The sequence below is a fragment of the Seriola dumerili genome, unplaced genomic scaffold (genome assembly GCF_002260705.1).
Source record: "Seriola dumerili isolate Sdu_G_001 unplaced genomic scaffold, Sdu_1.0 BDQW01000017.1, whole genome shotgun sequence".
Classification (NCBI taxonomy): Eukaryota; Metazoa; Chordata; class Actinopteri; order Carangiformes; family Carangidae; genus Seriola; species Seriola dumerili.
This window is the reverse complement of record NW_019174272.1, coordinates 2,746,411-2,759,602: the sequence shown is the minus strand read 5'-3', so window position 1 is coordinate 2,759,602 and position 13,192 is coordinate 2,746,411. Positions and strand designations below refer to the sequence as shown.

Here is a 13,192-nt window from a genome sequence, read left to right as displayed (position 1 = left end):
GAAAGGACAAAATAATTGCTGAAACAACAGGCCTATGTTACAAACCTGGTCTAATGGTCGAATTCCACTGGAGCCTCAGGCAGCATAGTGATAGAGACAGATAACACATGTCCACAGTCATAATGTTGGTGAGTGCTGCTTGAATCACCTCTATAAAGGATTGTATCGGTGGTTTTGCATGTTTTAACCCATATCTGTAACTGCAGATTGTGTATACCTAACATTACCGCTAATAAGCTTCCAAAGCATATCTAGATTTGTTTAGAGGAATTTCCTTCGTTCCAGGGAAACATTGTTCATTTTATGACAATATCATTTTCACTGCAGACACCTTGCAGAAACTTGAGTTTTAAAAAAAAATGTAATTTCATGTTGTGAGGAGCTGTTTTGAATATTCTTGCTGCTGATTCTTTTTGTTCAAACATGTCCCAAAAAACCCCATCAGGCAACAAAAGTCTGGCTTTGATTCTTTGAGTCATCATGAGTGTGATATTGTTCGTCTGCTGGTGTTGACATTTTGGTTAAAGATGCTTATTTACTTTCTTGCTGAGAGTTAAATCAGAAGCCAATGCCATTTTCTTGTGCATTAAGTATGGAACTAGAGCATGTGATTAGCTAAGCTTAGCATTAAGACTGGAAGCTGAAGGTTCATAAATACACCTTGCTAGCACCTCAGCAAGAAATACAAACACAGACTAAATTGTGGTTTTTACATTTAATTGTGTTTAGGATTAAACAAGCAAGACAAAATGTGTTACGCGGTGTTGGAAAGCAAATTTTTGAACTTTGAACAGAGCCAAGTTAATTATATCCCCTTGTCTCCACTCTTTATGTGACACTAAGCTCCATACATGATGCACAGACAACAGTCTCTCACCTCATCTAAGTCTTGACAAGAAAGCAAATAAGCATTAGTTTCGCATCTAATTTTCACAACAGCATGACCATATCAAAATAGTTTTGACTAAAACAAATAATAAATGAATGAAATCTTCCCAGGTGCAAATGTTTTAATGAGACTCCCCAGTCTAGGGAACATAAGTGAGATTTTTAGGTATAGGAAGGAATATACTTGGTATGTGACATGCTTATAATTACAAGAATTAAGAGAGAGTGACACAACTGTGACCTAATATTTATAAAATCTGCCATTAATCTACCTCCAGTTTTCAAATTAGCTTTTCAATGAATATATGAAGTAAATCACCTTTTAAGTTGCAATTTTCCAAACTTGTTGGCAAACAGCTGGTACAGAGCAACACTTGAAGTGACGTTTGAGCCACCTGGCAAATCTAAGTGGAATCTTCACTCTCTTTTCGCTGTGCAACTCCTGACGGAAACATCTGCCTCTAGTTACTAGATACTAAACTGTGTTCACTGGCTAGATGCTTACTTTGTCTGTCTGCCATTTGGTGCGGGGCAGGTTGAGTATAGTGCCTGAAAACAGCTGCCTGCTGTGGCCAAAAAAGACACTGATGAGAGCAGAGAGAGTGAATCAAAACAGTAGAGTTAAATGAATTCACATACAAATACTGATGTGATCCATTGTTACAATCCATAGATCTAGCTTTACACTTTAAGGTGTTGTGTTAAACCTATCTGTGTTGTCAATTTATTGCATTTCTAAAAAAAAATTCTGAGTTGATTGATTTAAATCTTCAAGATGAAAAAAAAATCTGATAACCCTGTCTGTTTTGATAATAACAATGCCATGAAGTTTTTCTTTTGAGACTCAAGTAATCTCTTCTACACATGCAAGGTGACCTGCTAAGACCTGTTGGAAGTAATTGTACAAACCTGCTGATTCATTTTGGCTTGCCAGAATCCAAACACCAAACTGCAAGAACAGATTTGCCCTTTGTATGATATTCTGTTCAAAAATTAATCACTGAATGGGCGTATTAAGGTGGATAAAGAGCAAACCTGTTTAAATGTCTTTGTGTTTTGATGATAAATGGCAAGTATGCAAAAGTTTCTATCAAAAGGAACCTTTGGCATGGAGGACCAGGGCTGATTTGATTTAAGCACTGAAGGACGCTGGCCCAGTTCTGGTCTGTGGATACTGAGCTATGCTTGGAAATAAAGCGCAGCCTTGAAATAGCAGTATAAAATACTGCTGTGCACTGCATAATGATGGAGCAGGTCTCCTTTTGGGAACAGAAAATCCCTATTAAAGAGCATAGCTGAGTGAATGGAGAGATCACTTTGTGTAGTTCTGTTTCCTGCTTAGCTCTTAACTCTGAACTCTGCTGCTATACCCTTAACTCTCAAGAATCACAAAAACATGCATATACCAACAGATTTTGGAGTATTTTTTAAGCTGATTTCACAGATATATTATCTCTTTTGTGACCTTGAAAGTTCCCACCACATTCAATTTCTATTCATTCTCGTATAAAAAACTTCTGAATAACAATATTGCAAACCAAGCTTCTTTTTTTTAAGTGATTTTTTTGGGCATTTTTGCCTTTATTGTGATAGAGACAGTGAGGTTGGGGAGAGAGGCAATGACGCGCAGCAAAAGGCCACAGGTTGGATTTTAACCTATGGCTGCTGCTGTCAGGACTAAGCAGATGTAGTATGCGCTCTGCCAGGTGAGCCACTGGGCACCATGTGACCCTAAGTTCTTGAAAACTGATGAATTTGAAGACTAAATAGAACCAAACCAATTACTTCAATCTGCTTAGTCTTCCCCAAAATATCTTCTGACCATCTGACCCAGTGTTGTCCCACCACAAGCAGTGCAATCTGGGCTGCTTACATAGAGGTGCAACTTCTTAGTTTGTCCAACTGAATTTTTTTCTGATGTAATCTGGTTAGGGCCTCCCCCAGAAATGAGAGGCAATTGTGACAAACAAGAAAAAAAGCGATAACAAGAGAGTAACATGAGCCGCATGCCTGCAACAATAAAAAACAAAACTTTATTGTATCAATACAAAAGTATTTCCACTCAACCTACATACAAAATATAAAGGTGCTCACAGTCCAGGTTAGCACCCAATCATGGAGTCATACACAAGAAACAAACACGTGAACAGGCATAACAATGAACATAACGATTTTAAGACTGATAGTTGCTGTACAAATAAGATAACTGTTAACATACATCTGATATTTTCAAACATGAAACTACACGGCCACAATGGCTTTCGAAAGCACTTGGTTCATGCAAAGGGTAAATAGTCAAGTTTGGTAGCCGATGACATCACAATAGTTTGTGAGCTTGTTTAGGAATTGCTGGTCAGGCCTTTTACAGGGCAAAGAGAGTATATAAAAAGACAGCAGCTTTAATATGGCCGCTTTAAGATGGCAGTGGTGAAGTGAAAAATGCTGTGGGAAGGATGCAGCCTCACCACCATCTGTCAGCTCTAAACAACAGCGGTCTACATAGATAGCATCATTTCTCTCGGTGTGCTATAATCTCAAGCAGGTATTCACTGACAGTTATTTGAGCATCCAAGTTTCAAGTTTTAAATTTTAATTTCCCAATTTCCTGGCAATTTCCCTGAATTCAAATCTTACCATTGAAAGGCTCCGGACTAACAAAATGCATAGAAATTGTTTTGGAAAGATGTGCATCTCTCTAGGTATGTCTACTGTATATAAGTGTGCAAAACTATTTTAAAAAAGTGATATAACACTACATTAGTATGGAGCATACAATACTGTTTAAACCAGAGTGTGATAGACACTAAGAGCCAAATGTTCATCTCTTTAGAATTAATGTAATTCTGTGTTTCTGAAGTCGTGTTTCGCTCCTCTACACTCATATACAATTGTTCCTCTACCATACAATACAATCACATGATAATGTAAAGAGAGTGGCCTGTTTTCACATACACACAGTTATATTGGGAGATATCCCAACACCTGTAAAGATGGTCTGTTAAAAAACAGTTGTGGCTACCACAGTTGTGGAAGGAAAAATGTTGGTGTGTGTATTTACAGAATGTGCATCTTTTAGTGTGTGTAGCGGGATATCTCTGACACACTCAGTGCATTTCTTTGGTAGCCTTGGCGTTGTTGGCGTTGACATTGGTGAGTCGGACATTTTCCTCCTCTAAGGTCTTTTTGTCACGTATTTCTCCCTCCACATGGAAGCCAACCATCAACTGGTAGATGATCACACCAATGAAGGTGCCAAGGAATGGGGCAAAAATGGGCACCAGGAACCAGCCATTTCTAACCCTAAGGAGTGAAAAAAGAAATTATACAATACAATACATACAATTATACAAATTTGCTTTTAGCTTGTCCCCAGGCGAACGAGGGACATTAGATGGTGAGCACTGTGAGAGTGTTGCGAAGGAATTCAAATTGTGATAAACAATTCATGAGGAAAACACTTCAAATCTGTGCACTCACGTGAAAACTTCACTGCCCCACCCAGCCATAGAGGTGAAAATACGTGGTCCGAGATCTCTGGCAGGATTGACAGCGTAGCCTGAGTTAAAGCCCATAGACAATCCAATAACCAGAACCACAAATCCCACAGTGAAAGCCTCCAGCCCTTGGGGGATGGGGTTGTTGTATGGATCCACAATAGCCAGAATACAAACTATTAGCGCTGCTGTGCCAATTATCTGGAGAGAGTAACATAAGAGGAAAAGGTAAGTGAGAAACCTGAGCTGCAATATCCATATTTGTAAAATTAAAATTGAGTGTATATTTCAAGAGAGTACCTGATCAAAGAAGCCATTGACAATGGTGAGATGTTTTCCAGGGTAGGTGGCAAAGATGCCAGCTGTGGCTTTAGGCCCAGTCACATTGAAACATCCAGGATGGTCCCACAGGGCATCTAAAGGCGTACAAATGACAAAATATGACATAAAATATTTTTTGTTTAGACAGCTGTGTACTTAGACTTTGCAAAACCAAAACCATAAATTTGTTCATATATGGTGGTAACAAGATCATTTAAATTTGGCTCTGCATCTGGAGTGGTCTCTTACCGTAGTACATGCCAAAAATGATGGCGGCTCCAAAAAATGCACCGATTGTCTGAAAGAGGAAGTACATGGGGAATTTTCTCCAGCGCTCTCTTCCAAGTAGACACAGGGCAAAGGTCACTGCGGGGTTCAGATGGCCACCTTAAAATGTACACGGTGACAGTATGTCAGTACATATACCATAGACCATGAGCAAAAACCATTACCTAAATAAAGACAAAAATACAGACTAACCCAGACCAGGGATAAATCAGGTTAAAATGTGGTCCGACAGACAATCTGTCTGAAAAATGTAATGCTCTGAAAATACTGATTCCTATGCATCCATAATAAAAAAGAAATGAGTCACTGAGAAATCTAATTTGGAAGATGTAATTTTAATTAAGTAAAATTAAAAAGAAATTAAAATTGTAAGTAAAATTGTTTGTGTACCTGATACCTGGCCACAGACCAGGATGCCTAAGGTGGCAGCAAAGCCGAAGGCAAAGTTGACGGTGAGGAACATGCCATGTGAACCGCCGCTCAACACCAGCTGGGCCACAGCACCGCAGCCAAACATCTGGAGAAAAAGAGGTAGGATAACAAGTTTACACTTGTTCCCAATAACTTCCTGCGCAGAGACAACAGGTAATCTAATTATGGTGATATGATATGTGTGATTTTAAATTTAACCTCAAGTGTTAAGGTACTTGTTCTGTGTGTTTAAGGAAAACAAAAGAAGAGACCAAATGTATTCAGTACCTCTGTGCTGTATGAAGAAAAAAAACAAAACATGAATACTGTTCATTAAGGTCAAGGTCAAGTCAAGGACTGAAATGACGCAATGTGATCATTATCAGTGAAACCAGTAAAACAAAGAGCCATTAAATGAGCTCTACTCAACATTAAATGAGCTCTACTGTGTTCATAAGAGGAGTGCAGTAACTGGATGTACAGAAAAGGTCACTGTGTTGACCCTGACTGTGGGAGAAGTGTCACTGCTACTGCCCAGCTGATTCATCTGGGAGAGAAAGAAAAAAAAACTTTCCACTTTGAATAAGGGAAAATGAGAAAACATATGTTTTTTTGTTTTTTTTTTGGGCAAAGTGACCGATGTCTAAAGAAGAAGGGTTTACAGGATGTACAGTACTGCCAAGCAGGTGTCATACTGTGTAATTACGTGTTTGTTTGTGTGTGTGTGTATATCCCCGTGTCCTCTCTGTATGTGCCTGGTAACAGAGGTATGTGTGGTCCATGCTGAGGTTGCTGCTCTCTAAGCCCCCTGATGAGGATGCTTTTCAGTCAGACCACACGACTTAGATGTTGAGGTTAGTTTGAGGGAACCACACTCAGAGGGACTGGCGCCTGAAGGTCGTTCATCATCACTGGGCTCAGTCTAAACTCTTTTCCACCCCTGATGAGACCAGCCAGTACTGGAAAAAAACACTACATATATCTACCCCATGCTAGAATTGTGCTTAGCCGTTTTATTTTTGGAGTGTGGGCGGATGTCTCCCTGGTGTTATGCAACTTTGGACTAGTCTGATGTGAAAATAAAAATGCAAAAACTCATGACTTTTCACTTCTTAATGTCAGAAGCATCAGATTGCAAATGCAGGACCATTACCTCGCAAGTGCCAACTTCGCTACTTAGATCACATTGCACGAGAAAGGTCTCATTTAAATCCAACACTGAATCCTGGGAGCCACAATTATTATTCCTAACTCTTCACTCTGTGGAGGAATCGCAGCAAACTTGCTATGTTGCTGTCGTTATGTTTTAGTTGGTTAACTGCACCCCAGCAGTGATTCATCTGGTCATGCATCCATGCAGCTACTCACAGCTTTTAACACAGTTGGGGAGCTTATAAAAAAAAAACCCCAGAGCAGTCAGCCTACTGAAACATACATTTGGCAATTGTTAAGGAGCTGAAGACGAAAAAAAAAAAAACCCAAAAAACTAAACAAAACTGCTGGCTGGGAACCAGTCTCTAAATCACTACCTGCATGATGTTTTCAGATTCAAGATGAAGAGCCTCAAAATCCCTCCTCACGGCTACTCTCCCGGTCAAATATGAGAACAGTTGTTTGAAGTGGAAAATATTGTACATGTTTTGAGAGTGCAATGACGGGTTAACAAAACAGTTACAGCAGGATGGCCAAATACATTGCCTGCATATAGGGGGCACCTTCAAGGTCACACCAGCCTGTGCTTGACATTTTTCTTCTCAGTGTCTTCAGAAATATCCTGTGTTATGATCCTAACAGGTTGCCTGAGAGTTACTGGCACAGTGCCAAGAATGCCCGACAAAAGAGGTATACACACATCCACACCCACACACCTAGACACACACCATCACACAATTTACCGATCTCTCCAAGTCATCTTACAGTAACAGATTATTACTCATAAGCAGTTTGCTTTGTTTAATTGCTCACACCAGTAGCAACATGTATTGATCGTCTTATCTGGAGGAAGAAGCTGGTGACAAAGACAGAGTCAGAGAGAGAGAGACCTCTGTGATCTGTGATCTCTGATACAGGCAGCAATATTATGTCAGGCATTTCTGTGATGTGACACCTATTGTTCTGCCACGGACGCTCCCAGTGCTGCCACCGACATGTGTCACCCATTAAATAACTGCACCACACCTTTCTGTCCCATCAGTAATCATGGTAAATTCAGTCTCATCTGACCAGTAACAGCTATTAAATGTTCTCAGTCTGTGGCTCTAATATATATGTCATTTTCCATTGCATATCTGTGTTGATACAATTTACTTCTATATTGTTTTCTATTGTATTCTATATAATCGTCTATATGTTATAACTAATCCACTTGAAATTCTGACTTAAGCTCATGCAAACTGCTCCATCTGATGGAAATATGAATGATCTTTAAAATGTTTTACATAAAACTTGGACTATATATCAGAATAAAATGCAGCATGCTTCTAATCCTTCATAATTGGCTTTGAGTGTTTAATGCAGTGAGTCACTAAATGCATCACAGCCACACAGTCAATGTTAAACCAGTACAGGAGCCTTTAGGTTGCCCACTAAACTTGGTTTTTGCACTAGTGTTTAAAATATTAACTGTTAAACTCATTTTAACCTAAGTGTCACTTTTCTGCCCAAACAGGGGTAATAAAAAATGCCTCTAAATAAAATGGTAGCCTCTGACTAACTGGGCTATAAGTCTTTTTTATTTTGTTTGTTTAGTACAGAAGATAGCCACATAGGACACATTTTACTCTGAACATCAGAACAATGCTGTGATGTTCAGATTCAGATTTTCTGACTGCATGTAGCAAAGCTAGAAGACAAAAACACTATTCAGTCTCTGTCCAGTGTGGAATGCATCAGTCTGTGTCAAAAACAGAGAACTTAAATAGTAACTGATGTTTAAAGCCTGTGATGCTGGGTTATTGTTTGGCACTGACATTAACGTGCACCTTATGCACATAAACACACACCAACCTCCCTGTGATGTGATGAAAGAATGGCATGAGGTTTGGGATCCGGGATCCTGGATCCCAGCTCCAAGCAAATATTATTATGTGAATTGTAAATATGGTTTTGTCAACAGAACACTGCAGACCTGAGCGACCGGACACCTACCTGTTTGTTCTGAACTCAGTTTGCCAATGTCAGTAACCCCTTTAAACAAAGAGCAATCATTGGCTCTTCTAATACAAAGGCTGTCACTTAATTCCCTTTGAAGTCTACATATGGCTTATGAATGACATTTTTCAATAATTCATCACAAATGATAGAATGCAAACATTGTCATATAGAGAGTAATTGATCATGTTGCAACATCAAAAGAAAAAAACTGAATAGTGAGGGTACTTAAGAAAACACTCTGAGAGAGGATAGAGTTCACTTATTATCAACATACAGTATATTACAAAACATGAACTTTGTATCCTTTTCTTTTAAAGCTTGGCAGCTCTTTTAACATCATTTTCAGCCTGAGATGATGTGATGAAAGTTTCATGCACTCTCTCTCTTTCTCTCTCTCTCTCTCTCTCTCACACAGACCCTCACACACACATATACACTTACCACAAGGATGAGGGTGCCAAGACACTCTGCCAACGCTTGCCGAAGGAGCACATTACGGATCTGGAAGAACCGGGACAGTTTGTCCAAATACACCTTCTGTCTGCCCATGTTTTCTTGCTAGAGGCTGATGAGACTGTGAGAAGTCACACACAAAGTAGGTAGATAAGTTTTCCTGAGTGGCTGTGAGGCTGGGAGGACCGGGCTCCTCTTATAGAGCCAAGATGGGCTTGGACTGGAGACTGGTGCCAAGCCTGAGCTCGGCCCCACCTTCTGCACCACGCCTCCCTGCCTGTCACCGTGTGATTCACACTATTGTTTGTTCACTGGTCCTCTCTCTCCTTTTCTCTCTCTTTACACACACACACACACACACACACACACACACACACACACACACACACACACACACATACACTCTTTACGTTGCTATACCTGTGAGCTCGATCATTAATCTCACTCATTGCATACCTGCAACCCATAGCTTGTCCAAACAATACTCCAGTTCTCACATTTGTTTTTGTTTTTTAAACTTCTGGTTCATTATGTATTCATAATGTACTTAGAATTTTGGATTCAAAAATATGTTGACAAATGGTTACTTACTTGCGGGGTTTGGAAATCTGCCTGAGATCAGGCAGCTACAGGAACAGAAAAACTTCCTGATGATGCCTCTTCTCTCTCCCTCAGATCTGAATTTAGTAAACGACACTTCATAATAAGTGAGACAGCAACCTTTCTCTGCAACTGGGAATTGTATTTGTATCTTGTTCTATTGATTGTGGTTATATTTAATCAAATATACATTTAGCGATAATGTTATCTTGCACACTTAATGTGGTAAAACCTGATTTACAATGTAATCTGTGTTGTCTGATTTGATATTAACCTAAAACCAAATTGAACTTTACCTGTCTGCCACTTTCAACATTCCTAGAATCAGCTGAATCCAACATTTCTGCTTTTTTATTCCTTCTCTGTTTTGCAGTCAGTTTCTTTCTTAGATTATGCAAATAAATCACATATGGAAAAGCATAGCCTTACTGTACAGATAGAAAGGAGAAGCGCCTGCACTGCAACATCTTCTGTTGTAGCCTGTATCCACCATAATCCACTCCAACTCCATATTATTAAAATGAACAGAATCCTAAATCAAACCTTAAACCCAAACACTGAATTATAAAATGCCCAGCTTGGATCCTCCACATCCTTGTGAAGGATTTGGTCCTCATAAGAGTAGAAATAAAGCACACACACACACACACACACACACACACACACACACACACACACAAATGTAATCCATACCTGTTTGCAGCTCGTACTGGTTCATTCCCACCCGTTCACAGACATCCTTCTCTTTTCCCTCTCTGTCCCTCACCTCGTTTTCTCTGACCTGTTCTTTTGTCCCCTGTCTGAAACCTCATCACCACATATTATACCTTCTTTGTCTGGTTTCAATAGAGGTGTGAGAACATTTCCACTTTTAAAAGCACAGAGACATGCCTCTATCGGTAGGAATCAGTGCACCATTTCTTTACGCTGTTTGGAGTTCTTTTGTTTTGTTTGGGCTATTCCTATTTTACTGCGACTGTGGAGTACAGTATCAGCTTGGATCACCTTCACATTAGACTGCAAAACAATTTTGTGCACATACTGAAAGTAAGAGTTTACTAGATACTTATGAAATCAAATTCCTGAGCCAATATAAATGTATATCTTTTGTTAAAATATTCCACTTTGCTGGAATGAATCTTAGCGCAAGCACGGCCAAACAGTGGTTCAGCAAATTCTAGATATGCGACATGTGTGATCACTGAAGAACCCTGAGGCAATCTGAGTCATGTCAGTCACAATGCTGGTGTCAATCAACCAACATGCGTCATGAAAGTTGTGCAACTGTTCACAGAGAACTGTGTATATGCAAACTTCACGAGGAAGGGGGGCATGGAAGCAGATGTCATATGATATATGATATATGAGAGTCCTGTCTTCCCAGGATTCTGAGTAAGATTTCAGTGAAAACATTGCATGTGTATTGAATATTTTATGGAATAATTGGATGGCACTAAGAGCCAGGAACTTTCAGTTGAGAGGACAATATAAAATGAAAGATAGTGGGTCAGTGTGGCGGGTGTGATCATTGACCCACCCTGAGGTTCCTCCCACAGTCCAGTGACTGCAGGTCACCTCGATTTACCACAAGTATGAATGTGAGTGCGAGGCAACTGACTCCTCTCCAAGTTGTTTCTCTGCTTTCTACGCTGTGAATATCTGAACAGGTTTCAGTGCCCATGGTCAGTGAAGGGAACAGGTTTGGAAATATGCTTGATTTGCTTGGCACTTTACACAAAACATTTTTGTAGAGTCTCACTGGATTGTTTTCCCTTCATCTTGTGGTGCGTATTAATTTCAAGGCATCAACGCATTTGATAGCTTGCTTCAAAATCATAATCTTTCTAAAATCCGAAAATTTCTACTAGTATTTGTCCTGTAAACATTCTATCTTCAGCAGCCTTTTTCCATACAGAGACAGATTTAGGTGCATCTGTGCACACATTTTACTTGACCGCTGATTCCAGAAGGAATCCCATCGAGCAGACCAGGGAAGCTGCATTTTTGGGCCACATGGTTTTAAGCAACTTTTCCTGGAATAGTTTGCTGAAAAACAGGAGAGTAAATGGTAAAAGAAAAAAAGAATGGTATTACCCACAAACATTAGGGAAAGCTAGAATCCCAACCAAAATCATATCTCTGTCCGCATTCTGGGAAAAATAAGTTTTAACAATAAAAAGTTACTGTTTAATACATATTGTTTTTTCATGTTCTCTTTCTTTTCTTTCAAAACTCTAAGGTCCTAAGGAAATGGCATGGACGCCTGTTTTGAATGTCCGTGATTGATGGGCAATATGTAGGCTACCATGTGTCTACCAGATGTGTTTGTCTGCAGTAGGAGTGCCAGTGTGGCAGTTGTTTTCCATCAGGTGCTGGAAGTCAGGACAGGTGCAGACAGATGAAGAAAGATTGATATCTCTACGACAGACGGCGCAAGTTAACACACTGCCTCTGGCCAGACAGAGACACTGAAATTAAAGGATTAATACACTGGAGTTCTAGACCTAGAGCAGGAAATTGTAATTGTCCATTTCATCATTTCAAATCTCCTATTTTTTGATCTCTTAAGGAAGCTCTATGGTAAAAAAAACAAAAAAAAACCCTTACTCGGTAGTAGTGTTTCTGTTTTTTCAGCCACTTTTAACCATGTCATGGTCACTCCATTGTAAGATATCTTAAATATTTCTTAATGGCTGGATGTGTGTAGCTTGCAATAGAGCAATAAGCTTTATTTGATAACTAAATGTGTGGCCTGGCAAAAAGCCCCATGATGTCAGTTCAAACTGCGTTAAAGAGAAATCTGCAGTCATGTCAGGTCTTGATATCAGTGACTAATGCACAACAATACTTTGACCACATTTCAGTATCATGCATTCGGTGGTACTGTGTTATTTTCTTTCCAAGTCAGGTTCCCGGTAACTGTAAAATTGTGATTATTGTTTGGTGAATCACTTAAAGGTGTTCACAGGGACACAAATCATCACAATGTCAAGATCAGATGATATAAACACTCTCTCTCTGTTATACTGAATCCGGTGCATAGTGCCTAAAGCCTGCCTCAAGTACATTTCCACTTTCTCTGTAATTATGCAGCGCTGTAATCAAAAGAATGTTTTCTATGTCAACAGCTGCTGAGATGCAAACACATACACATTGCGTGGCAATTAAGAATTTTTATAAGCTGTAATATTCACGGTGTGAGCAGTTCGTCATCAACCAGCACACGTCATTACTAGTGTATGTGTCTAACTGTTGATATGACAAAGATACCGCAGATCTACGTGTATGCTGGAACGGGACCATTTAATAATGGACATTTTTTTCTTCAGACTCACTGTTATCTATAACAAGCTGCCTTTAAAATATTTTCAGTAATTAAACCTCTTATATTTCTGTGAACAAATTTTTCACACCACATTTAAATTGTGCATGTTTCTACTAAAAGATTACAGTGAGGACTTTTATGCCACTCTCCATCTAAATTCTATACCCTCACTGATCACAACCCCCCCATGCAACTCAGATTTTATCGCCCTCTCAGTAACCTGTGAAGGCTCTCCAGCTGAAATCTTAGACGAACCTTA

The 13,192-nt window shown here is 39.5% G+C and overlaps 1 protein-coding gene across 1 annotated transcript; it reads right to left on the bottom strand.

Moving 5' to 3' along the window:
• Positions 1-2,895: 2,895 nt before the first annotated feature.
• LOC111228980 (aquaporin-3-like) lies at positions 2,896-9,192 on the bottom strand. The gene is made up of 6 exons (XM_022755115.1): positions 8,997-9,192; positions 5,382-5,508; positions 4,953-5,090; positions 4,683-4,798; positions 4,366-4,583; positions 2,896-4,188 (listed from the first exon to the last, which is right to left on the bottom strand). The coding sequence occupies exons 1-6, from the start codon at positions 9,102-9,104 to the stop codon at positions 3,993-3,995; spliced, it is 903 nt and encodes a 300-aa protein (XP_022610836.1). The 5' UTR covers positions 9,105-9,192; the 3' UTR covers positions 2,896-3,992.
• Positions 9,193-13,192: the final 4,000 nt, after the last annotated feature.